Here is a 27751-nt window from a genome sequence, read left to right as displayed (position 1 = left end):
CTTCACGATTCACGCAGCTTTCTGCAGCAATTGCTAATATCACAGTAGAGCAGCTGCGGTCGGTAGTGGGATTACCTGCTGGGCGGTGACGTGGGGAGGGGGAGTGAAGGGTGAGGGGTAGCAAACTATGGATTCCGGAGGTGTACAGGTAAGTAAACATGTAAATAAATAAAACGAATTTTGTTGCGTGCACTGCACCGCATTTGGGGATGCAGTGCACGCAACGAAATTAGTTTTATTTATTTAAATGTTTACTTACCTGTATACCTCCGTAATCCAAAGTTTACTACCCCCCGACCACGGCTGCAGTAGAGAGAGGAAAAGATAGAGAGAGGGTGAGAGAGATTGTTTCGTTCTGTGGACCTTCCATAAATATATAAATATTCATGGGCGTCCGCAGGGGGGAGCAAGGAGGGGCGCTTGCCCCTCCCTGGAGCACCCCTCCTTGCCCCCCCTGCGGACGCCCATGAAAACCATGATTCCAAGACGGGGTTCTCACTCTCTTTCCTCTACTTTCTTTTATTTTCTTCCCTGTGAAATGGATCCAAAAAAGAAAGACGCTTTTGCTGGAAATGTCGTATTTTTCTGCCATTTTAATTTCAAAGTACAGCATTGGGAATAAAAGGCTAAAAATATGAAAAATAGATAAATAACGAAATAAAGTAAGCCAGAGTGGTAGCAAACTGCCCAAACTGATTTTATTCACACAAAAACACATTAGCGCCACTTTTACAGAGGTTGCCAGGAAGTGCTGTTTTTGTTTTCTTGTCTTTGTTTTCCCTGGACTTGTAACTAGTGCACCAATCCTGGAGGTACTACAATGTGTGAATTGGAAAACAAAACGTGTGCTGCGGCTCTGCGTTCAAGGATGTGGTCTTTTTACCATACTGCTTATGTTTTGTAAAGATATAAGCAATGGCCATTGAAATGGGTCCCCTCTGCGTCCTGTAGATCTGTCCTTAACTTTTCAGTCAAAAGCACTCACTGATTTCTGAACAGTGAGTGTAAAAGCATTATGGTAACCATGTTGTTCCTGCTTACATTTCCCATGGTTTGCTAAATGTTGCATTCCTTATAAATGTTTGCTTTTTCCAGGATGTTGTTTCTTTTTTTTTTTGTGTAGGCCGCATATTGCTCTTTTCTAGTGCATAATTTAAATTGAGCCGCACCCAGTTGTTTATAGCAGGCAACAATTGGGTTGTAGTTGAAGACAGTGGGAGTTTTTCTCAGTGGGGCAGTATGGTGTTCAGTGGGGGAGAGGATGTGGCACTATGGTCAGAGGGCTGAATTTGAAACTGGGAACCAGGTTCAGCCTTAATAACCAGTCCACAAGACCATTCTCCTGCGAGAGCACAATCACATGCTAGACCTTAGAAGGCTTTGCAACACCTTAGAAGCCCTGGTGTCTTCGCACCAGCAGGTGGACCCTTGCATGACAAGTGTAGGTTAACCTTCAAGGCTTGCCACCACTATCCATACTGAAGTTCACCTCCAGTCTTGCGAGCAGAACTTTAAAGCAGCATGCCCTAGAACAATAGTGACGTTGTCACTGATGTCACACAACCCTTGAGAAGGGCCAGCTCTAGGGCGGTGCAACCAGTGAGACCGCATCGGGTGCTGACTTTAGGTGGTGGCATCATGTTTGCAAGTATATTATGGTTTTAAAAATGCTTGCTGCCTCCTTCCTGGCCTCCAGCAATTTTCGGCAACAATAAAAATGTCATGATGACTCTGGTGATTAATGTTCTTCCTACAGAGAGATCCGAATTTTGTCTAGTGGAAGTTTTGACTCATGGGAAGGTAGCTTAGAGGGTTAATGAATCAGCTGCAAAGAACATGTGCAATGCTGATCACAAAGTGCACATAATGTAAATAGGTCAGTGGGCTACTGCTTTTGTCAGAGAGATCCTTTTGTTACTTGCAGTTTATAAGTTAAAATCCTAACTTAGAACAGTGAGCTATTAACTGTCATCTAAGAGCTGCATACAAACTGCAAGGTATAAATAAGAGCGTTATGTCCCCCCCCCCCCAGTCTTTGATTATCCTAATGTCCCAAAAAGTGTCCTTTTGGATTATTAAGGAGAACCCCCAACCATGGTATTATGTTTTAAATTCTGGGTATTGTGTTTCTCCAGACCAATCACTATAAAACTATATGGGCTACTAGTATGGTTAAGAAATGAACAATTGTGCGCCGAGCACTCCTGTGTAATTCCAAGTTTTACCAAGTATAAACCTGATATTGTGATCTGTGTGCTGCGACTGATTGAGTGTACCCTAACACTCTACAAAGTAGCATGAAAATGTGGCTGGTTAACAAGCAGTTAACACAGACTCAGTTGCGCACAACTAAATTGAAATCTGTTGATCAAACCTTCTAAACCTTTTTTAAAGAAACATATTTTTTATTCATATGTTTTTACTCATCAGTTGAACTTGTTTCAGCACAACATTTTGTATTTTTACATAAACACTTGAATTTCCATTTGTTAAATCAAAATCATACAACTATATACATTGAGAATACATTAAATTTTCTTGTATGCATCATAATCCGCCCGCCCAATGCATTTCGGGACAAGTGTAGAGTCCCTTCGTCAGGGGCAATGCTGCAAAATAACATATACAGGCACATCAGTCTCTATTTAATATATTACACATGGTTCAGTACAATTTAAATAATACCACCACCAAAGAAAATCAAAATGAAAAAACACACCCATAGTGCAGTTACCAACAAGCATCTAAAACCCTGAAAAAACATAACCAACTACTCACATTTATACACTAATGAATATACTTATTGCGAGCTTCGATCTTCCTTGGTCCAAATAAACTATAAAAAAGCAAAAATGGACAGAATCAGGCTGCCTCCTCTATATACGTGCGTGAAAAGTCTAACTACAATGCCATCAATCGCTATGCAAAAGCATACCTGTGTATCCTTCAGTTTCCTGCGCCATGAAAACCCTTTTCCACTTAATGTGTCATCAGAAATTCGATACCCATCTGTAGAGAAAATAAAGTGCCTCAATGCACGATACGATTCCTTGGTTTACACTACAAAAAGTTCTAAAACCTCGCTCTGTGAAAGGATCCTTACCGATTCAGACTGCAAATAGAACTCGTCAAACAATCCTCGCGTACACCTTCCGACGTTCGGAGTCTCCCGCGTTTGTGTTTAGCCGGGTCGGATCTAGGTTAAACTACTGTAACCTACATCCCCATTGGTTACAACAGAACTACTCTCAACCAATCAAGTGCGAGCTGTCATTGCGAATTCTAATACGTCGTCCGTAACTACGGTAACAGAGCTCTGACGTTGAGTGTGCTAGCCACCTATTCTATCTGCCTACTCCGAACCGGGAAAAAACGGGTTGATAGTTTACCGTTTCCTTGAATGTTTAAAAGTCCGTGTACTGCATGAAAACCCTAAATAAAAGGATTCTTACATATCCCAATTCTACAAAACGAGGCTGCATGTATGAGTTTCAACCTCGAGACGTTTCAGGCTTCAACAAAACTTTATCGAACGCAATAAGCACGCAACTGTCACTGTCTTCAATCAATATGACTAAACCAGCCATAAGAGCTAAATTTCTTCACCAAAAATATACGTGAAACAAGGTAAAGAAAAAATGGATAAAAGTAAAAATAAAGATAAAGTGAAAAGAATAAAATATGCATAAAAAAACATTGGTCACTAATAAACATACAGTGATAGAGCCAAGTTAAACAAAATATAATAAATCTAAACAAATCAGAATTAATGCAGCAAGGTAAATATATCACACTAGAACACATGTTTACAAAAAGTCACAAAAAGCTGCTTAACTCAATCCTATCATTCAGTCCCCCGGGGGTCAGTGTCCCCAACATTTTTATCCAAAAAGATTCTCTTTGTAACAATTTCTTATTCCTGTCAAAATACAAAATGTTGTGCTGAAACAAGTTCAACTGATGAGTAAAAACATATGAATAAAAAATATGTTTCTTTAAAAAAGGTTTAGAAGGTTTGATCAACAGATTTCAATTTAGTTGTGCGCAACTGAGTCTGTGTTAACTGCTTGTTAACCAGCCACATTTTCATGCTACTTTGTAGAGTGTTAGGGTACACTCAATCAGTCGCAGCACACAGATCACAATATCAGGTTTATACTTGGTAAAACTTGGAATTACACAGGAGTGCTCGGCGCACAATTGTTCATTTCTTAAACGTTACCCACTTTTAGCTCCAGAGCACCCACAGTCATCATAACCAGTTCAAAATGTCTTTTGATGCAATAGCGTCTTTAACGGATAATAGAGCAACAACAAGAGGATATACAGCAGAACAAGCAACTGAAGTATATGGTCTAATCAGTGAAGTTACTAATCTACAGGCACACAGCACTTCCATATGTCACCAATTGAAACAATTAGAATTTGCATCAAGACGTGAACTTAACCAGAGATTACATGCATCCACGTTGGTGCAATACCATAAGGTCAAACGAATCCCGAGGGGACTCAGGTTATCAATTAAACCCATGTTATATCGCCTGAAGAACAATTCCCAATTTATGGAGAAGTGGTACCAAATACTAAATAAGTGTTCATTGGATTTGATTCTTCTCATCATTGAAGAATTGGCCAAAACCATTGATGAACTAAAAACTGAAATTTTTGCCATCAAATCAGATCTCTCTGAACGAATGACAGAAGATGAACTTGGAAGATTCTTGAGTGATTTAAATATCAAATTGGATGAATACGGTAAAGAATTGCAGGAGACTAAGTTAAGAAAGTTCAAGAGGGATACGATTGATTATAAGTTGAATGAGGCATACACCTGGGCAGAGGTGTATGCCCAGAGACGTTTCACTCGACGACCAACTACAACTTCATCTGAGGAAAGTTTGGCTACAGATCGTGATATAGATTCATCCCGCGCACCTATAAAAATAACACAGTCATCAAACACAATCCAAACTGATAAAGCAAGTACTTCAAGTCCACAGGTGTCTTTTTTAACCGAGGTTGTGGAAATAGACCGTCCACCAGAACAAGAACAAACAAAAAGACCAGGAGAGGACAAAGAAAAGGAAAAAGAGAAACAACTGTAAAAAGGATTGCGGAGTCAGGGGAAACCCTCGTAATAAACATTTCATCATATTCCTTGACTAAACATGAAGAGAGAGTCTTAAACAAAGGCATAACATTTGTCCCCACCTACATGGGCTCCAAATTTGAGGATGAAGTAGCTCTCTATAAATTTATGAGAAGATTGAAGTTAAGGAATTTTTTCGATAACGTGGTCCCTACAGATGAAAATCAAGAGGAAAGGAAAATAGAAGTTTTTCGACCTAAGAGTACGTTTGAGGCACCTATCTCACACAAGACACTTGATCTTTTTGAAACACTAGTAACAAAGGATATGAAGAAATTGAACTACAGACAAAGCAGGAAAACACCGAATAATCTGAACAGATTGGAAAGAAGTATACTAGTTCAATTATCAAAAAAGACAGAGTTGACATTCCAGAAAGCGGACAAAGGGGGTGCATTGGTACTCATGGATACTGAGTTCTATCAACGAAAAGTGGAAGAACATGTTAATGACACCAATACTTATTTATTGTTACAACAAGACCCGACAAGTGAAATTCAAAAGATATTACAATCTTTGATAGACAAAGCCATCGATGAAGATTGGATCACACCGAATATGGCTAAATTTCTTATGCCACAAAATCCTAGTAAACCTAAGATCTACATGTTGCCTAAAGTGCATAAGTCACTAGAAGATCCACCTTTTCGACCAATAGTGGCAGGTTGCAACTCAATTTTCGAACCAGCTGGGCAAATTATTGATTATTTTTTGCAACCATTCATTCAAAAATGGCATACATACATACAGGACACAACTGATTTCTTGGTAAAGCTGACATCTGTCAACCTACAAACAGGCAAAGAATATATTCTATGTACTATAGATGTTGTGTCGTTGTACACATCAATTGGACACACTGACGGACTGGAAGCTGAAGAATGGATGTTGTTGCAACATCCAGAAATTGACATCAACCCAGTGTTCCTATTGCAGCTAACACATTTTTGCCTAAAGAACAGCTATTTTCAATGGTCTGAAAGATTTTACATGCAGTTGAATGGGACATCAATGGGCTTTACAGGGGCTCCTGTATTTGCCAATACTTACATGGCAAAATTTGAGCAAGAACACGTTTTTTTCCACAAAGAATGGACGGAACATCTTGAATTTTTTTGTCGCTTCATAGACGACATATTTTTAATATGGTCTGGAACAGAAGCACAACTACATCATAACATTAGACTACTGAACTCAAGGAATCCACGTATTCAGGTGACACACACTGTCAGTAGATCAAAGATAGCATACTTGGATGTGATGGTAGAACTTGAAGGAGATAGGATTAACACTTCTTTGTATCGTAAACCAACTGACAAGAACAGTATGTTGCTCTATCACAGCTTTCATCCTCCGAATTTATTGAAGAATTTACCATATTCCCAATTCTTGAGGATTAGGAGAATAGTCACAGGACAAGATGAATGCCTGGAGTACATCAAGGAATACAAGGAAAACTACATAAAAAGAGGCTACCCGATGGATATACTGGATACAGCGCAAAACAAAGCCATTGAGAAAAACCGTACTGATTTATTAGTACAAAAACACAAAGAAGAACAAAAACGGAATGTGTTTGTCTCAAAATACTCCGTCAACTCACCAAAATTGAAAAATATCATACAAAAAAGATGGGAACTCCTTCAGCAAGAAAATGACTTTCACAACAGTTTCAGGGATAAACCCTTGTTTGCTTATACAAGGTCTAAAAACCTAAAAGAATTGTTAAAGTATTCAGAGTCCACAAAAAATAAGGAATACAAAGGAATGAGGAAATGCACAAATTGTGTGCATTGCAACAATGTGATGGTTGGTAATGTGATTACGCATCCTCAATCTGGAAGAAATATCAAATTGAAATTCGTAGGAGACTGTAATACCAATCAGGTTATATACACTATTAAATGTCCTTGTGGCCTTTTATATGTGGGTAAAACCGAGCGGAAATTGAAAATTCGTATCTCAGAGCATAAAAGCAGAATACGAAATAAATCCACGACATCATCCTTAGCAACACATTGGCTAGAAAAAAAACACACTATTGCCCAACTTAGATTCACCATTCTAGAGACAGTAGCAATCACAGAGGGTTGTGACAGGAATAAGAAATTGTTACTAAGAGAATCTTTATGGATAAAAATGTTGGGGACACTGACCCCCGGGGGACTGAATGATAGGATTGAGTTAAGCAGCTTTTTGTGACTTTTTGTAAACATGTGTTCTAGTGTGATATATTTACCTTGCTGCATTAATTCTGATTTGTTTAGATTTATTATATTTTGTTTAACTTGGCTCTATCACTGTATGTTTATTAGTGACCAATGTTTTTTTATGCATATTTGATTCTTTTCACTTTATCTTTATTTTTACTTTTATCCATTTTTTCTTTACCTTGTTTCACGTATATTTTTGGTGAAGAAATTTAGCTCTTATGGCTGGTTTAGTCATATTGATTGAAGACAGTGACAGTTGCGTGCTTATTGCGTTCGATAAAGTTTTGTTGAAGCCTGAAACGTCTCGAGGTTGAAACTCATACATGGAGCCTCGTTTTGTAGAATTGGGATATGTAAGAATCCTTTTATTTAGGGTTTTCATGCAGTACACGGACTTTTAAACATTCAAGGAAACGGTAAACTATCAACCCGTTTTTTCCCGGTTCGGAGTAGGCAGATAGAATAGGTGGCTAGCACACTCAACGTCAGAGCTCTGTTACCGTAGTTACGGACGACGTATTAGAATTCGCAATGACAGCTCGCACTTGATTGGTTGAGAGTAGTTCTGTTGTAACCAATGGGGATGTAGGTTACAGTAGTTTAACCTAGATCCGACCCGGCTAAACACAAACGCGGGAGACTCCGAACGTCGGAAGGTGTACGCGAGGATTGTTTGACGAGTTCTATTTGCAGTCTGAATCGGTAAGGATCCTTTCACAGAGCGAGGTTTTAGAACTTTTTGTAGTGTAAACCAAGGAATCGTATCGTGCATTGAGGCACTTTATTTTCTCTACAGATGGGTATCGAATTTCTGATGACACATTAAGTGGAAAAGGGTTTTCATGGCGCAGGAAACTGAAGGATACACAGGTATGCTTTTGCATAGCGATTGATGGCATTGTAGTTAGACTTTTCACGCACGTATATAGAGGAGGCAGCCTGATTCTGTCCATTTTTGCTTTTTTATAGTTTATTTGGACCAAGGAAGATCGAAGCTCGCAATAAGTATATTCATTAGTGTATAAATGTGAGTAGTTGGTTATGTTTTTTCAGGGTTTTAGATGCTTGTTGGTAACTGCACTATGGGTGTGTTTTTTCATTTTGATTTTCTTTGGTGGTGGTATTATTTAAATTGTACTGAACCATGTGTAATATATTAAATAGAGACTGATGTGCCTGTATATGTTATTTTGCAGCATTGCCCCTGACGAAGGGACTCTACACTTGTCCCGAAATGCATTGGGCGGGCGGATTATGATGCATACAAGAAAATTTAATGTATTCTCAATGTATATAGTTGTATGATTTTGATTTAACAAATGGAAATTCAAGTGTTTATGTAAAAATACAAAATGTTGTGCTGAAACAAGTTCAACTGATGAGTAAAAACATATGAATAACAAATATGTTTCTTTAAAAAAGGTTTAGAAGGTTTGATCAACAGATTTCAATTTAGTTGTGCGCAACTGAGTCTGTGTTAACTGCTTGTTAACCAGCCACATTTTCATGCTACTAGTATGGTTGTCATGTGACTCCTACAACTAGTAGTCCTTAGTCTTATGTAACATTTTCTATACAGTGATTTATGCACATATTGATTGTCTCTGTGTAATGTGTGTGATGTAAAGTGCTCTGACACCCTACAATGGTATGAGTGGCGCTGTAAATCAAATTAAGTGCATCTGAGAGAGAGTGGTTATGGAGACTTGGGGGGGCACAGTTAAAGGGTGGTAGTGAGGAATCAATGGCAGAGGTGGTCATTGGGGGGCACTAACAAACATTAATGCACAGGACACCACCAGTGCTAAGGCTGGCCCTGCCCTTGAGGCCAGTCTGCCTTACCCATAGGTACCTCCATTGGCCTTGTTTCAGCAGTAGTAGCTGCAACTCACCAGGGATTGACAATGCAGGATTTGAACGCACACCAAACTAAGTTCACAAACTTCATAGTCTCCCTGCTTCATTTACAATCACTTTTAACATGTGCAGCCTGCTGTGGGGCCACTGGAATTAATTATGCAGCAAAGGATGACAAAATGATGCCGTAGTGTTGACTAAATTATGCATTAAAAATAAGGCTGCAGCGCAATGAAGTATATTTTCAGATATTTTATTCTTTTGACGTGTGTCACATGCTAACAGTCTCTGGAAAGATTTTGCCTTATTAGTACCAGTGTTACATACAAACGCAGCAATGAGAAAGGTGACCAGTCAACCTTTGCAATGGGCCATCCACTCCACAGCAACACAAGTCACATTTTTTTATTAACTTTTGATATGTTTGAGCTACAAACAATTTATTAGTTTAAATGGTCAGATCATGCAGCAGATCTTGCATTTTGAGGCAACTATGACAGAGCCATAATTCTAGAGAAAACATTTGTAAACTAGGATATTTCGCCATTCATGTTTGTACTGCTGTTGTGGGAAAAGGGAGAAGTGCTGATGACAGAAACTCCATGGCTCGGCGACAAATGGCTTGTGTTTCCACATTTTATCGTATTTGGTACATTCTGTGATTAGAAGCATATCCCACTTTGTGAATATATTTTATTGTCAATAACTCATTATAACCTTAAATAATCATGTGTATCCATTGGATGATTAAACTGGACAGTGAAATGCTAAACAAATACTAAAAATTGGGATGTCTGCGCATTCTGGCCACACCTCTGGCTCCACCCACAGATCCAATCCTTGGGTTATTCCCACCCTCTGATTCTCCGCCCACTGTTCTCCTACTTTTTTACCCCACTTCGACCACTGTGTAAGCCTTAGCATCCCTGGACCTGTGATGTGCCGCCGCTGCGGGCGCCGCATGTGCCACACATTTACGGTGCAGGGCTTCCGCATAAGGGAGCTGGCCATTATTGTATCCCTAAACATGTGCACTTTGTCAGTTTGACATTGACTACAGGTAGACGGACTCTAGGTTTCTTTAAAAAAAATATAGCTAACATTTGGACCTATACATTTTATTTTGAATAAATTAATTGAATGTGTGTAAAATTTTGTAATGCCCGGGGAATTCTAGTAAAGGGAGCACCCCTTGGCGAATCACTAGCGTGTGTGATTGCTGTATTATTTATTACTGACTTTGACGTTGTGCTTTAACATGAATTCTAGTGCCAAGAAGCCAATATTGGTAAATATGTGCGCTACAAATAATCCCTAACATACACTGTGCATACAGTATATTTAATCTGGTGCTTTAATCAAAGGCTGTTTTAAAGTATTCGGTGCTGAAGACAGCCTTCATTGGTATTGGATCGAGGACCCTACAGGCGGTGTTTGTTGGCCTGTGGCAGGGTCAGTCACATGTCCTGAATTCCTGTCATTTAATTGAGTCTATCCCAGTTCTGCGCCCCAGTGTTTCCTGTGCCCCAGTGGCACACATCATGTCAGAGGATGGTGATGAAGTTAACATTTTGCCCCCCCTGGAAAAAAGTCTGCGGACGCCCATTTTGACTGAACTATTTATCAGTTTATAGATGAATATGATTTTGTATTATACATACATGCAATTCTTTTAAAAATCAATAATCAATCAGATTCTTGTGATTTAATAATACACATAACCAACATATGTCATTGTCACAGTTGATTGGAAAATGATACTAATACAAGTGTATTCTAACCGAATACGTTCACTGTACAACACGTGTAACAAATTACTAGCCAAACGTCCATCATTTAGTAAACATATCTTCAAAATTGTTATTACACTTCGGCAGTGCCAAATGCATTTCGGGACCCTTAGGTACCCTTCTTTAGGGAAAAAATCCTGCAATGAAAAACATAAATCACAAATCTATATCCACAATTACATGATAGATGATACAAAAATACAATAATTTAATAAGAAAAAACATTAAACACTCATAGGGGGATACTCTCAGTGTTGGTAACCTACTGCTAAGGTGTGGAACTAAAAGTAAGGGTGACCATAGAACATTCTCACTAAATCATGTCCACTTTATCGAGAGAAATATACATGCAGTATGCAAATTAGTAATGCTTTATAGACACCTGAATATATCAATCCATCGTCCACCTCTATTTATCAAAAATAGTAATGATAGAAAAGACAATTAACAAATTAACGAGAATTACGAATAGTAACATTCAGTATTGCTCCTAGATTGGTGTATGGTCAGTATAAAGACTAACTAGTTGCTTCTTAGGGACTCTAATGACTCTAGCCATGAAAGGATATAGCAAAGGAAGTTATGATCGTTTAAATATTGCATATGTAGAAAATGCTAAGCGCCTACCTAGAAGAGCCGAAATGTTGTCGATAGGTTACTCAACGGGTGATGGCTTCGTGGATACCAGAAATATGGCAATAAAACTGATCTTCAGACTGTGTAATTGCTGTAAACACAGTAAATACTACATTAAAGGAGTTACATAATCGGAATGATGGTAATCCCGTATAAAAAACCCCCAAGTACCGTCGCGTTACAATGTTGCAACTAGTCGAAACGGTTGTGAACTCCTGGCTGTCAATCAATAGGTACTGTTATAATGCGGTCGATACTGCTATAGTGCGGTCGGGCAAAATATCTGTGATGAAACAGGTAAAGATAAATGACTACTCTGTAACCCTCAACACATTTGTTGGCAATATTAAATCGTCTCATACAGTTTGTGCGGTACCTTTTCACAAGCTGGAGCTCGCTTCACACACTAGTGGTGCACGTATAATCACAGCGTAAATGCAGAAGAATAAAGTTGGTGTCTCTCTGCAAAAAACGTCCGAAATAACGTATTGTAAGAAGCTGTTTGTATAAGAGACGTTAGGCACAAATCAAGATGTGCTACACCCAGAGTCTCCCGCCGCCTACCTTAACCCGATGATGATAAAAGCATATATTCGTGCTGAAGTCTGCCGTCTAACTGCTGACTCGATACCCGCGGAGGGATACCATACAAATATACCAAACGAGAACGGGCCAACGAGGGATTTGATTTCCGATAAAGAGACCCTTCGGGAGACCCATAGGGCATTGCAGCGCTGGCCTGACGAGGAGCAAAGCCCAAATGATGAAGCATGACATCCTTCGGGGTGTGTGAGGGCATTATGATGAGGACACACTGTCCCCCACAACTAGAGTAGCACACAACAAAAGTTTCTTCCTCTTTCAACCTCTACAAGGAACAGTGACTCCCTTTGTATACAAGTTACTTTTCGGGAGCAAAGGTCACTTGACCTAATAATCAGATCCTACTGCCCCCCCCCCACTCTATAAATAGGACGATATGGCATTCAGACAGTGCCTCACGGGCTGGTGTGAACTCCATGCGTGGGCCATTTTTGATATTCATTAAACAGTGTCCAACAATATTAGCACAGCCTTTCAAGCACAAGGAATTATACAATGTTTGGCGAGGCATTCTAGGTTTGTGTATTTTTTAAGATGTGTGTTTATGTTACATCTATGTAGCAATGGATGTCAATTACTTATGTTTGATATTCCCTGGTAGTATTGTCTCTAAAATCTGTACTCTTAAAACAGTGAAAGAATAGTTTTAATACACAAATGTTTTCTTACCTGGCAGCCAATTCTAATTATAGGATAACATCAGAACATTACTATAATAAAAAGTCCCTAATTTGCAAACTTGGGAAAAGGAGCTGTCTTTCCTTCAAAGATAAATGTTCGCAACATGGAAATACCTCCTGTGGTTGCGTGGAGGAATTCCTGTTTTTGGCCATCTTCATTTAATATAAAAATATTTCTCACTCGGCACTGGAGGAGTTTTAGCGCGTTTCTCAATTGATCAAATCCATTGTCTTCTATTAATATGCTTGCCAGCACCTGCATCACTTTTCTTTATTATGCAGCCATTTTTTGATACCCGTCTTACAATGAAGCACCAACAACACTGCTAAACTGCCAATTAATGAAGTGGAAAGGTTTTGTAGGAACTGCACGGAAACCGATGATGCAACAGTAGAGTATGCTACAGGTAGTGCCTCCTCACCAGAGGCAAACATTAACACATTATTTTGCTTTTGATGCAAAGTTCACATGAGGCTGCATTATAATGCTGGAACAGTATTAAGTGATACCATGCAAAGAGTAAAGTTAAAACTTGCCTACACCAGTAGTCATTGAAGCAAAAAAAAATAATATCGTACATAGAACAGACAAGGGGCGACACCTAGTGGTCAGTAGAAGTATTATTTGCCAACTTTTTTATCATTTTGAAAACATCACAAATGTTGCTCTTTTATAGTGGCTTGAAAAGCCAGTCTTCTTAACACACACATGTATAATTTCGTTAAGCGTTTAGGGGTTGAAATGCTATTTGCTGCAAACGGTAGTTATTTGGGTCTTAGGATAACTTGTTATAGTGTTATTTTTAAAGTTGAAAGGACAAGGTAACAGAATACTTTCTAATATGCTTTTCTCTTTCTCTTCTCTACAGAAAGAACGTGAAAAGGGTTCTAACCTGGCATTCATGTTCAGACTTCCTTTTGCTGCCGGGAGAGTCTTTAGCATTAGCATGTTGGATACCCTGTTATATCAGGTAGGAAAATTAACTATGAGGTTCCAGGATGGTGATTTTAACTCTTAGATCTCAACATCAAGTTGTGCGGAACTGGGGTCTGTTCCTCACACATGGAAACGCCACTCTCCTATGGTAGGATATTTACCGGGTACAATAAATATATTCTGAGCTCCATAGGCACCAAATTCCGTAGTGGGCGTGCGTTTTCACTTATAGATGTCACCAGGTTTTTGCTAGAAAAATGATAAGGGGAAAACTGGAGGGGGGGGGGGGGTTGTGGGGGTTATAGGGTCACTCGAAATTGTAAGTGCTGTCCATAGTCCATTTGTTAAGGGATTAACATGTTTTATCTCCATCCTTGAAATCAGTGACTATATTTTAAATGGCCCCAAGATTGGGTGGAAATCGTTTTGTAGCAGCATCCTGTAGTAAAAAGTGTTTGCCATCTTTAAAGCTGTCTACTTCAGGGGTGTCACTATTGGTCGAAGAGAACCATATCCATGCTACCTATTCAAAATAACCATTGACTATGTATGTTAGTAGCCTTCTTGGTATATGTATGGCATACTCAGGCCTGGCTTGACATAGCAGGTGTCTGTAAGATATATTGCCACCAATTCTGTAAAATATACATAGGAGGAGCATGATTCTCGCGCTGGATACTGATGGCTATTTAGTGCATCATTCCACATTTCATGAAGTGCTAACATTGGAATTCATGAGTCAATATGTTAGACTTGACAAGGCCACTGAATCATCAACCTGTAACATTCAGTCTTTATTTCTTCTTTTCTGTGCAGAAAAAAATACCTTTTTGCTATTTTCCCCAGCATTATATAATGGGGCTGACTTTAATGTGATAACCAGTATTTCTGCAAGCTTGTGTTTACATGTTTTGGCTTTGCCAATGCTAGTTCAATGAAGATATCCTAAAAATGTTGCCATCGTGGGTCAGCTTTGAACACGCTGGTTATAGCACCCCTGTAGGCAAGGTGTCCGTGGAACACAAATCTATTTCTGAAAAAAAAAATAAGAGTGTATTGGAATCAGAGTTTTGGGGACTGATCACCAAGGCATGTGCTAATTTGGTATTTTGCAGCAGAGACTTATTTAGTCGAAGAACGCAATGATAGGAAGTTTCCTCAGCGAATGGAATCATCTGAATTAGTTTGATTCATTTATTTCTAAAAAAAATAACTGAATGATTACATGCATTTGCATGGATTATGCGTACTGTTGAAATCCAATTACATGACTCTTCACCATTTGTAGATAGTTATTGTTAGAAGCTCTATTTTTAATAGTGAAATCCTTAATTATTAATGTTATCGATTGATTCTTTGGTCAATAGATCGATTGATTGATTGCACACTTTATGTTAGACATCTGTTGTAGTTTGATGCATTGATCCATCACCTCCGGCATTGTCCCGACCGTCTGGAAGCAGGCCGTGGTCAGATCATTATTGAAAAAACCTAATCTAGACACGACTGACCTGGGTAACTACCGACCCATCTCCCTGCTCCCATGGGTGAGCAAGATCCTGGAAAAATATATAAATCAACAGCTGGTAAACTTCTTAGAAGACCACCATTTACTAGACCCCACCTAGACGGGCTTTAGACCAAAACACGGGACTGAGACCGCCCTCCTCATGGTCACTGAGGAAGCCAGAAAAAATCCTGGATCAAGGAGGATCAGTGGCAGTGATCCTCCTTGACCTCAGCGCGGCATTTGACACGGTCAGCCACGACACCTTGCTGCACCGTATGTCCTGAGCCGGGATCAAGGACAAAGCCTAGTCGTGGTTTAAGTCCTTTCTAGAGGGCAGATCCTTTCGAGTCTTTGAGGGTGAGTCCGTGTCCACCAGCAGACCTCTGAAGTGGCGAGTCCCCCAGGGCTCCTCTCTAAGCCCTGCACTTTTTAACTTGTACATGAGGCCACTGGCTGAGGTCATCGGTCCATTTGGGGTCAAGATCATCTCTTATGCGGACGACACGCAGCTGGTGGTCTCACTGGCGCAGGAAGCCAACCAGCCTGCGCCAGGCGGGCTTAGATAATGCCTAGAAGAGGTGAAGATCTGGATGTCCTTATCTTCCCTCAAACTGAACGGGGACAAAACGGAGCTGATGCTCCTAGGCCCCCCAGATCTCTGCCTTCCCGCCTCTCTGTGGTCGCCCTTTCTGGGTCTCCCTACAACCCCCAAAAGCAATATCAAGAGCCTCGGAGTTTGGTTGGACAGATCCCTGTCTTTCAACGTTCAGGCCACAAAACATTCAGCCACCTGTTTCGGCATCATGAGGATGCTAAAGAAAATCTTCCCCCTTCTCCCCATGGAAGCCAAACAGGTGGCTATAAAGGGGTTAATACAGTCACGCCTTGACTTCAACAATGTGCTCTACCTCGGCGCCCCAGAGTACACTCTGCGCAGGCTCCAGACTGTGCAGAACTGCGCAGCACGCATACTGCTCGATCTCCCTCGCAGACAATCAGTGAGGGCCGGGCTGGTCAGCCTTCACTGGCTACCAGTGCGCCAGAGAGTTCTGTTCAAGGCAATGTGTATAGCCCATCAGGCCTTCTGGGACACAGGCCCTAGGATTACCTGTGACCTAATCACCCATTACATTCCCAGCAGAAGCCTCCACTCCAGTCAGACCTTCCTAGCAATGGCCCCTAGAATAAAAAGGTCCAGATCTGGTGGCAGGACGTTTTCCCATAATGCATCTAGGACTTGGAACACCCTCCCACTGCATCTCAGAGCCAACTCCAATCTTTCTGCGTTTCGCAAACAACTAAAAACCTTCCTTTTTAACCTACCCTATTAACTTCAACTTAGCCTCCCCTACAGGCTCTCTCGTTGGTTCTGGTTACTCTTTAGCGCTTGGACGCCTCCGGGCAGCAATTCGCGCTTTATAAATCCACATCCTAATTCTAATCCTAATTGTAAAGAACTCAACCCCAGTGCGCTCCATGTTATAATGACCCTGTCAATGCATCTTCAATGAAACACTACTATTGTGGGACTGATCTATTCTTAGGCAAGGCTTTTAGGTGGCACTAAAAGGTGTGCAAATATCTTTAAATCACATTCTGTAAGTTAACTGCAAAACTGCATTGATATACACAATTACATACATATTGTCTAGGCAGATTATGAAGCTGTATACCTTATTCGCATAGTCTTTAAATATCTCTGTGACCTTTCAGAACCATCTGGACACATCAATAAATAGTAATTACAGTTCGATTCCTAGGCTGCCTTATCCAGCTAAGATAGTGGAGTAAATCATGAATAACTAGTTAACACAATTAATTCGAGAAAATGAACTACTTGAACCCTCTCAGTTTTGGTTTTCGCCCACAACATAGTACTGAGACGGCATTGATCAAGGCCTCTGAGGAGATTAGAGCAGTAATGGATAAAGGCGGTGCGTCTGTACTGATCATCCTTGATCTGTCAGCGGCCTTTGATACCGTCACTCATGACACGCTGCTACAGCATCTGGGAAAATTGGGGGTTAAGGATCAGGCACCGTCTTTAAAATCATCCTTCTTGAAGAACAGAAGACAGACTGTGACCCTAGACCAGTTTAAATTGGCTCCTTACGTGCTCCCATGTGGGGTCCCCAGGTGTTGTTGCTGAGCCCATAATTATTTAACATTTATGTGTCGGAACTGGCTCCTTTAATTCAACACTTCGGTTTCAACTTAAGATAATACGGCGACGACACTTAGATTGTGATTGCAGCTCATAAAAATCGAGCATCCCCTGCAATGCAGTTCCAAAACTGCATGAGGGAATTCAGCAGCTGGATGTGAAGTCATTGCCTCAAATTGAATTCAGACAAAACCGAAGTGGTGATCTTTGTTAATCTTCAACCAAGATGGGGCAGATAATGGTGGCTGGCTGAAATTGGATAGTTTCCAAAACCGGTAGAAAATGCAAAGAACCTTGGGGTCTTGATTGATAGTAAACTCACCTTCTCCCAACAAACAAATGCCTCAGTTTCGGCTACTTTTTACCAGATAAGAAAACTGAAGAAGGTCCGGCCCTACATTCCCCCTGACTCCAGGAGGACGGTTGTAACTACATTAGTTCTATCTAAATTAGACTATTGTAATAACCTCATTCTTGAGATACAGAAACAACATTAGAAAAAACTTCAGAGGGTGCAAAACACAGCGGCCAGGCTTTTATTGAACTTACCAAAGTATCAATCAGTTGCTGAAACAATTCAGAAACTTCACTGGCTGCCAGTGGCACACCATACTAAGCTCAAGGCACATTGTCTAGCCTATAAAGCGTAGAATAATATAGGACTGGCATCTCTGAAAGTTCTTTCTCCTGGTACCAACCTGGCAGACAGCTAAGGCCCACCAATGCCAGGTTGATGTTGGCACCAAAGATTTGAACCTCGAGCTGGTGAGGTCGAAGCATAGGCCATGGCACAGCTAAACTATGGAATATGCTCCCTGTGGGCATGAGAGCTGCCAACTTTCTGGCCTCTTTTAGAAAAGACCTGAAAACCTGGTTATTTTTTAATTTTTTAATTAATTTATTTCCCCTAATTTTCCCACAGGTCTTACGGTGAGGTTCAGCACCAAGACGTCTCTGGGTATTCGTGTGCTTTAAATTAACATAACATAACAATAACATGTAACTTTAAGAAGCAACCTGATCTCTCTCAAAAAGTAAATCAGGCTAAACTGCAAACTTAGGACTGGTAATGGTGAATGCGATCAACATGCAGCATAAGTATTTACAGACACATTGATTTTGATTTCGACATATGGTTGATACGTTAAAAGAAGCAAAGTTATATACTTTTAAAGTCATGAAAAAGTAGCTAAAATAATTATTGTCCTGAACTTTCAGAAATTTCAATTAGTTCATGCTAATTGGACTTTGTAGAATTCTGCCAGTGGTGGCAGTACAAAGCTTTCCTTTGACAAAACAGTGGGAAGAGGAAGAGTCATTAAGGGCTTAGCCCTTCTGGCAAAAATGTTTTAAGAACCTGCGACCAGCAATTTTCAGTGGCTGGGCATGCATGGGACTTGTTGTTTGCAAGGAGCCACAGCAGTTTTGGCTAGTTGCCTTCACAAAGACAGACAAGTGTGGAATTCAGTTGTATTTCTCGCAGGGAATTTTTTGCTTGCTGGTGAAAAGCAGACCCTTTGGAGAGCAATCGTTTCATTTTAGAAAGAATTCTACCATATATTTCTGTCCACTTGTCCTCTGTGTCGTTTGGTCATCAATAAACCAAATATCCCAAGACTGTTGTCACACCACTCTACTGGAAAAGAGGGTATGTAGTGTGTGGATTTATTTTGCATTGGCTGGTTATTCTATCTAAGAAAAATGTGTTCTTCTGAAATATCATGTATGCCACTTTTATGCTATTCAGTACATGAAGACGAGAAGGCTTAGGATGAATTGTAATATTTGTAATTTTCATGCATGGTGAGGGGCATTCTGAGATTCAAATGCAGAGACTAATCTGAAGAATTCTTTATTTGGGCAGATTATAGATGAGATGAGAGTATGGAGATCTGTCTTTCTTTATGACTGACTTGCTGATTTTTTTTTTCATTATGGTTGCTTGTTTTTTCCAGTCTCTTTTGAGACCTAAGCGGGCAAATTTATCAAATGTCACGCAGCGCAAAAAGACACCTTGCTGTCATGTGTTGCGTGACAGGGACAGTTCAGAAATGTGCCATATTTAACATTATATTGCACAATTCCTGTCCTCCACTTGCATTGGTCCACTATGTGCTGCCTAGCCCCAAAGCAGACACCCATGCACTCTGGAGAAATAGTGCCTTTATTGTGGGCAGGATTGTTTTTGCACACTTTCCTGCACAAAAACAATTCTCTGTTTTTTTCCTCTTTTTATGTGTACCGTACCGTGCAGCACATGTGCAAAGAGGAAACAATGAGTAGAAGTAAGCATATTTCTCCTTGTTATGCCTCACCTGGGAAGGCGTAGCATTTTGACATATTCCCAGGTCTACCACTCATGGTAAATCTAGGAAAATGCCAGAATCAATGGGTAGATGCACGTGAACATACACGCTCCACACATGGAATGCCTCCCTAGGGGCAGAGTAACGCAAGACAGCGATTTGTACTGCCTTGCTTTACTCCGATTTACCAAGCTATGCAGGGCCACACAAGGAGGCCTTGTGCTTAGTGAATCTCATTCTAGGTTTTGTATCGCCCTGCGTCCTCATGCATGGCGCAAGGGCAACACAAAACCTTTGATACATCTGCCCCCATTTTTCCATTGTTTATAACTTTCCATTTGGATTACACCGTTCAGTGTTCCCAGAATTGTAAGGCTGTGATCCCAATTACTTTGTTATAGACTTTGCATAGCCATTGGTGGAATTGGCTTATGGCCATAGTATATAATATTGATTCCCATCTTGCATCCCATATTATACCATTATTTTGTGTGTTCACCAGGCTTTGATGTATCGTTCACACTGACAGTCTCTCTTGGTCATCAGTGGTTCTGAATGTGAAATAGCAAGAGTATAAACATGATACATGACAGTCCCTTGCTCCTTTCACTTTAATACTGATTTCCCTGGTTGTACCAAACAGGAAGAAAGTGTGTAGCAATGTCCACTCGAAAACAGGCAGGGGGCCAGAGATACTTGACCAATAGTCAAATATCTCAGCCAGCATAGGTTTTTCTGTCAGAAACATGGTCCTTCCCAGACTTTGAACAGAGCGAGGGATTTACGAGGTTGGTAGATGGGATTTTGACCACGTTTTTGATGGGGTATCCCTTCTGCAAAACACTAAGTGATGGTTATAGGCTCATACCATACTTACCTATAATAATAAAAGTATTACAGTAGTACCTAGGGACAAACTACTCTCCCACGTATTACAAAAGTTATACTATTGACCTTTATACCATGTTCCTAATCTTACACCATCTGCACCAATTTAGCCATGCCCACATTACCCTATTGTAATTTTACAAAATTATATCCTAATTCAATAGTTATTATTGAAGATGTGCCAACTTCAGTGCTATCTTTCGTTAAATGACTCATGACACCAGGGACTCCTCCTTTGCTGACACTAAGACAGGTGACAACCTACACTGTGAACCACCAACCCCTGTGTAACATTATCTTCGGAACATTACCTAGAAAAAACCAACATTAAACCCATATTTGGTAGCTCCTCTTGATTGACTGTACACATATCAAGTAATAGATGAAAGTACCTGCATAGAAACCTTTGCTGAGTATCAAGTTTGACAAGGTTGCGAAGCAGGTAAGCGACTAAAGCAGGTGAGTAATCTGAAAGAGACACGTTAGTGATAGATTCCTTACCTTAGAATATCCCCAGGCATCAGACTGGATCCGAAACTTTTGCGTAGCAATACCCCTGCGTGTCGGTAGGCGTCCGCGGCTCCACGTCCGTCGTCGGCGTCGATAGCGCCGGAATGACGTCGTCGGAGTACTTAGACACCGCCCTCGCATGCTGACATCAGTTCTTCTTTTTTCCGCGCCAGCTAGCGCAGATCCGGAGAAGCTTTAACCCTTAGTCACTTTTTGACTAAACTTTTTTGATCTTTTGATCTGTTTTTTCTCGAGTCGTTTGACTCCTACGGTGCCGGTAGGGATGCCCGGGTTCAAACCCTGCTCTAAGTCCAGCCGACTGATGTCGGTTACCGACCCCATCACCGGTGCCTCCAGTGTCTAGGCCTCGACCACGACGACCGAACCTGCTCTGACTGCCGGGCCCTGACGTCTAAGGCTAGGCAGGAGCGGTCCCGCAAGAGACTTGAGCTCCGGCAGTCGGCCCCCTGCCGTTCGAGGGCCCGGTCCCACAGGATGTCGAGGAACTGGTCGCGGGGTCGGAGTCCTCGTAGCTCCGAGAGTCGGCATCGGTCGTCGGGATCATGATCCTCAGGTAAGAGGCATGAGAGCTAGTGAAGGCGCCATCGCTCTTCCGACCCACCCCGACTCTCGCGCGACGCAGCCGGGGGATCGGGTGACACCACCCATGCGGCTCCAACGGAGTCATGGGCACCACATCCTGCCCCACACCTTCCGGTCCCTGGGCACAATGCAGCGCCTGAGGAGGTCGAGCGGTACCTCATGGCCATGAGGTCCCTCCCTCTTCCGCCGGGTTCTGCGGCGCCTTCGGGCCCAGCGGTCCTGGCTGGGGGGCCTAGCGGGTCGGGTGTTTTGGCCCCATCGCCGCCGGGTGCTTTGGCCACGACGTCGCCGGCGACTTCGGTCCCAGCGCCGCAGGCCACCACTGGATCCGCTTCCGGATCCGGGTCGTCGCCGGTCGACCTCACGACCTCGCCGACGCCGGCCCCTAGGGTGTCACCCCCGGCGCCGCCTCCGGCCAAAGAGGCATGCGCTATCCTACCCCAATCCTACCCTCGATTCGGTTCTGGCGCCGGATCAGCGCCGCTGGGCGCCGCTCTCGACATCGTTTGGAGATTTTTATTTCCACGAACCGGCCCCATCCTTTGAACCTGAATATCAGGTGATGGGTGATGAAGGGGATTGGGAGGGGTCTGTGGACCCTCTGGCACAGGAGTGCCAGTCTCAACAGGACGGGACATGTGAGCTTGGGGATGCCAGTGGACAGGACACTTCGCCAGACACTGGTTTTGTCTCCCCTCCAAACGTGGCTACGGAGGAGGAGGGCTACCTACAGTGTAGTGTTGACGGGGGCGACAAAGGCCTTGAGCCTGGAGCTCCCCGTCGCGGCCGTGAGGACTAACCTCCTCACTGAGGTCCTTAAACCGCAGTCAAGCTCAGCTGAGCCTCTGCTGCCGTTTAATGTGGCCTTGTGTGACGTTCTTTGGGCATCTGGTCCAGGCCCGCTACAGGTTTCCTGTGGATAGGAACGTGGCCTTACGCAACTGCCCAGCTCCGGGAGACCCTTGCTTCTTGTCCACCCACCCCACCCCCGAGAGCCTGGGTATCCTGGCCTCTACTTCCCAGACCGCATTCCCGACGGCTCCGCCTGATCAGGAATCCAAGAGGTATGAACAGTTCGGTAAGAAGGTGTTCTCGTCCCTGAGTTTAGGACAGCGGTCAGTCAATAGCGCATGCCTCTTTGGCCGCTACACCCACACTCTGTGGGACACGGTCATTGGACATGCTGCCACAATGCCCGGAGGAGGTCCAGGCTAAACTTGCCCAAGCCCTTGAGGAGGGTCGAGATGCGGCACGCTACTCCATCTGGTGTGGGCTGGATACCACAGGCTCACTGGGCAGAGCAATGGCAACGATGGTGGCTGTTCGACGCCACGCCTGGTTGAGGACCGCAAACTTTTCGGCTGATGTCCAGGCCACACTTCTGGACATGCCGTTTGATGGTCGTTGCCTCTTTGGCGACAAGGCAGACCATGCGCTTGAGCATTTTAAGGACTCCAGGGCTACGGCCAAGTCCTTGGGCCTCTCTGCCCCACGCCAGCAAACGGGTGCCTTTCGCTCCTTTCGTGGCTAAGGAAGGGGCGCTCCCACACATGCCGCCAGCCACGTGCCGCAGACTAATACACAGCGTGGTGGCGGCCGTGGAAACCGCCGTGGTGGCAGTTGGGGACAACAGCATGGCCAGTCCACACCTTCCCCTGCAGCATCCACCTCAAAACCCTCCTATTCCGCACTTTCAGGCCCATGTGACGCCAGTGGGGGCAGGGTTCGCCATCACCACTTCCACTGGCGCACAGTCACGTCGGACGTGTGGGTGCTGCAAATCGTCCGGAGGGGGTACTCCCTCTCCTTCGAGACGACCCCTCCAGCCATGCCACCGCAATTCCACTGCGTGTTGGGGGATAATTTGCAACTTCTGCAAGAGAAATTTACGGCCCTCTTGGCCAAGGGGGGCATAAAGTGCGTTCCTGGGCCAGAAATAGGGTGTGGTTGTTGCTCCCACTACTTTCTGGTACCCAAGAAGGGCAAAGGGGGCCTACGCCCAATCTTGGACCTAGGAACGTCAACGGCTACCTCCGGAAGGAGAATTTCAAAATCCTGACATTGGCTCAGGTCCTAGGTGCCCTGGACCCAGGAGACTGGATGGTAGCGTTGGACTTGCAGGACGCCTATTTCCACATCCCCGTCCTGCCGGCCACGGGCGCTACCTGCGGTTCATGGTAGGCCTCAAGCACTTTCAGTTTTTCAGTTTACCGTGCTCCCCTTCGGCCTAACCAGCGCCCCACGAATGTTCACGAAAGTGATGGCGGTGGTCGCAGCTCATTTGCGCAGGTTAGGGGTTTCAGTCTTCCCCTACCTCGACGACTGGTTGTTGAAGACGGGCTCACCCCAGACAGTCGTCAGACACCTCCAGACAACGGCAGTCCTCCTGCACCAGCTGGGGTATTCCATCAATGTGCCGAAGTCACACCTGTGCCCCTCTCAGAAGCTCCTCTTCATCGGAGCGGTCCTCGACTCGGCGCGATTTCGGGTTGATCCTCCCGAACAGTGGGTCCGGGATATTCAGGCTCTCATTCCACTCTTTCGGCCTTTATCTCGGGTCTCGATCAGGTTGATGCTGCGGATTCTGGGGCTGATGGCCTCCTGCATCCTTCTGGTGCATCATGCCAGGTGGCGGATGCGGGCTCTGCAGTGGGACCTGAAGTTTCAGTGGGCCCAGCATCAGGGCAACCTGTCCGACCATGTCATGATCTCAGAGGGCACTGCAAGACAGCTGCAGTGGTGGCTCATGGACCGCGATTGGGTCAGCGGCAGATGCCTCTCCCTTCCCCAACCGGAGCACGTAGTTGTGACGGACGCGTCCCTCCAGGGCTGGGGAGGCCACATGGGAGAGGTGGAGATCAGAGGCCTCTGGTCTCCGGCGGAGTCCCAGCTCCATATCAACCTTCTGGAGCTTCGGGCGATTCATCTAGCACTGAAGGCATTCCTCCCCTCTGTTTGGGGGAGTGTAGTGCAGGTGCTCACAGACAACACCACCGCCATGTAGTACTGCAACAAACAGGGCGGGGTGGGGTCGTGGACCCTCTGCCAGGAGGCTCTGAGCCTGTGGCAGTGGCTGGATCATCAGGGCGTGACTCTGGTGGTTCAACACCTAGCAGGTTCTCTGAACACCAGGGCGGATGAACTCAGCTGGCGGTGCATGATGGATCACGAATGGCGTCTGAACTTGGATGTGGTGCAAGGCCTCTTTCTGCAGTGGGAAGAGCCTTGGTTAGATCTATTCACCACAGAAGAGAACGTGAAATGTCATCACTTCTGCACGTTGGAATTTCCAAGGTGGCACTCGCTCGGAGATGCTTTTCGTCGCGAGAGGAGTTGCGGTCTGTTTTGCGCCTTTCCGCCTATACCACTTCTGCCCAGAGTGCTGAAGAAGATCAAGCGCGACTGGGCCCAAGTTATCCTTGTGGCTCCGGACTGGGCGCGAAGGTACTGGTATCCCAAGCTACTCAGTATGTCAGTCGATCCCCCGGTTCGTCTGCCTCTTCAGGAGGACTTTCTGTCGCAGTAGCAGGGGACGGTCCTCCACCCGAACCTGTTCAGTCTCCACCTCCATGCTTGGAGATTGAGCGGTGACAGTTGAGGCCATTTGACTTGCCTCCTGAAGTCTGTAATGTCATTCTGGCAGCCAGGGGTCCCTCCACAAAGTCGGAAAACGCCTGCAGGTGGAACAGATTTGTGGCATGGTGCACAGCAAACGCTGTGGATTCTCTCAATGCCCCTCTTTCTGAGGTTCTCCTCTTCCTTCTTTCTCTTGCCCAGCAGGCCTCTGCTCTGGGCACTATCAAGGGCTACATTTCTGCCCTTTCAGCCTTCTTAAGGCTTCCTGATCAGCTTTCTTTGTTCAAGTCCCCCATTGTAAACAGATTCTTAAGGGGCATTACTCATATGTTCCCTCCTGTTCTTTTCGTGATGCCCCAGTGGGACTTGAACCTGGTTCTCACTTACTTGATGTGCGCTCCCTTTGAGCCGCTTCATAATTGTCCTCTACGTCTTCTTACCCTTAAGACTGCTTTTTCTGGTTGCCATCACCTCTGCCAGGAGAGTGAGTGAGCTCCAGGCTCTTTCCTCTAAACCTCCTTTCCTTTCTGTCCATCCGGACAAGGTTGTGTTGTGGACAAAACCCTCTTTCCTGCCCAAGGTAGTCATAGCCTTCCACATCGGGCAGTCCATCACCTTGCCCACCTTCTTTCCGCCTCCGCATCCCTCGAAAGAGGAAGAGAGGCTCTACCGTCTGGACCCAAAACGTGCGCTCTCTTACTATCTGGATCGCACACTCCAGTTCCGGGTGGATGACCAACTCTTTGTTAGTTACGTGGGCGCTAAGAAAGAACGGGCGGTACACAAGCGGACCATCTCTTGGTGGATCGTGTTGTGCATCCAAGCGTGTTACTCCTTGGCTAAGAAGGAACCTCCTGTTGGGCTGAGGGCCCACTCCACTCGGCCACGGCGACTACGACTGCCCTGGGCCGGGGAGTCCCATTGCAGGACATCTGTCAGGCGCTATGTGGGCCTCGCTGCACACATTCGCGAGACACTACTGTCTAGACAGCCAAGTCTGGAGGGATGGCTTCTTTGGCCGCTCCGTCCTCCTGGACTTTCTGGTTTGATTATTGGTTCGCAGACCCACCACCGGGGTTGGTATTGCTGGGGTATCTATTCTAAAGTTAGGAATCTATCACTAACGTGTCTCTTTCAGATGCACAAGTTACTACTTGTGTAACGATATATCTGTGAGAGACATTAGTTAGTGATAGATTCCTTACCGACCCACCCATCTTCCCCATTCTGCGAGCCGATATCTAGGGTTAAGGTCATCCCCTTTCAGAGCCCTAGTTTCATGGCACCAGTGTTGGTTCTATCATGGCTCTGCATATCTGGCGCGGAAAGCTGTGTATCAGAACTGACGTCAGCGCGCGAGGGCGGCGTCTAAGTACTCCGACGACGTCATTCCGGCGCTAACGACGCCGGCGATGGACGCGGAGCCACGGACGACGCCTACCGACGCGCAGGGGTATTGCTACTTAAAAGTTTCCGGATCCAGTCTGACGCCTGAGGATATTCTAAGGTAAGGAATCTATCACTAACTAATGTCTCTTACAGATATTTAGTTACACAAGAAGTAACGTGTGCATCAATACTAAATTAAATAGAAGAGAAGCTAGGAAACACTGCAGAGAAATGTTGGAGAATAGACTAGATCATAGGGTATAGTGGGTATAGATAAGGGCTATGTATGATAACAACATTTCATTTACGCACTTGTAAGGTTTTGAAAACTTACAGATGAAAGTAACTACCTTTTTGCATTTCTTATTTGTGCACTCAACCACGTGTTTTCCTTACAGTCATTTGTGAAGGATTATATGATCTCCATTGCACGGCTACTGCTCGGATTAGATACAACACCAGGATCTGGATTTCTTTGCTCTGTGAGTAAAATTATCAATATAATAAAATGTTTTCCTGTCAATTTATTTTGTGACTGTAATAACTGAGTGAATTAATTAAGCACCAAGAAGTTGGAATGATGCTCCAGTATTGTTAATGTGCGTAGCTCTCATCTCTACACTCACCTGTATATCAACTTTCAGGAGATCTAAAGATTCTACAGGATGTACCAGCTGGCCAAGGAGGGAAGGGAAAGTACCAACAGGATGAAATGCTAGGGCTTTGCAAAAAGAACATGAGAATAGAAACAAGAAAAGGACACCAGTTTCACAGTACGCTAAATATTAAATACAAGATTAAAAAAGAATATAAGTGTTACAGACTTTTTACAAGGTTTGAAATCACAACACAGAGCTATGGAAAGCTGTTGTGTAGGAAATGTACCACTTCCATAGTTTGACAATGCTATTTGGCTTTTTATTTTCCGCACTATTAAATG

At 43.7% G+C, this 27751-nt stretch overlaps 1 protein-coding gene across 1 annotated transcript in view; it reads left to right on the top strand.

Annotated features, from left to right (window-relative positions):
* The window catches only part of LOC147747702 (potassium channel subfamily T member 2), a 1549272-nt gene that overhangs the window by 1440071 nt on the left and 81450 nt on the right, over positions 1-27751 (top strand). Inside the window, exons 24-25 of the mRNA XM_086926024.1 lie at positions 13798-13899; positions 27210-27293. Coding sequence (XP_086782150.1) covers positions 13798-13899; positions 27210-27293 — 186 coding nt within the window. The remainder of the gene's footprint in view (positions 1-13797; positions 13900-27209; positions 27294-27751) is intronic.

The sequence above is a fragment of the Lissotriton vulgaris genome, chromosome 1_1 (genome assembly GCF_964263255.1).
Source record: "Lissotriton vulgaris chromosome 1_1, aLisVul1.2, whole genome shotgun sequence".
Taxonomy (NCBI): domain Eukaryota; kingdom Metazoa; phylum Chordata; class Amphibia; order Caudata; family Salamandridae; genus Lissotriton; species Lissotriton vulgaris.
Note: the sequence above shows the minus strand (reverse complement) of the source record. Positions and strands in the feature narration are given on the sequence as shown.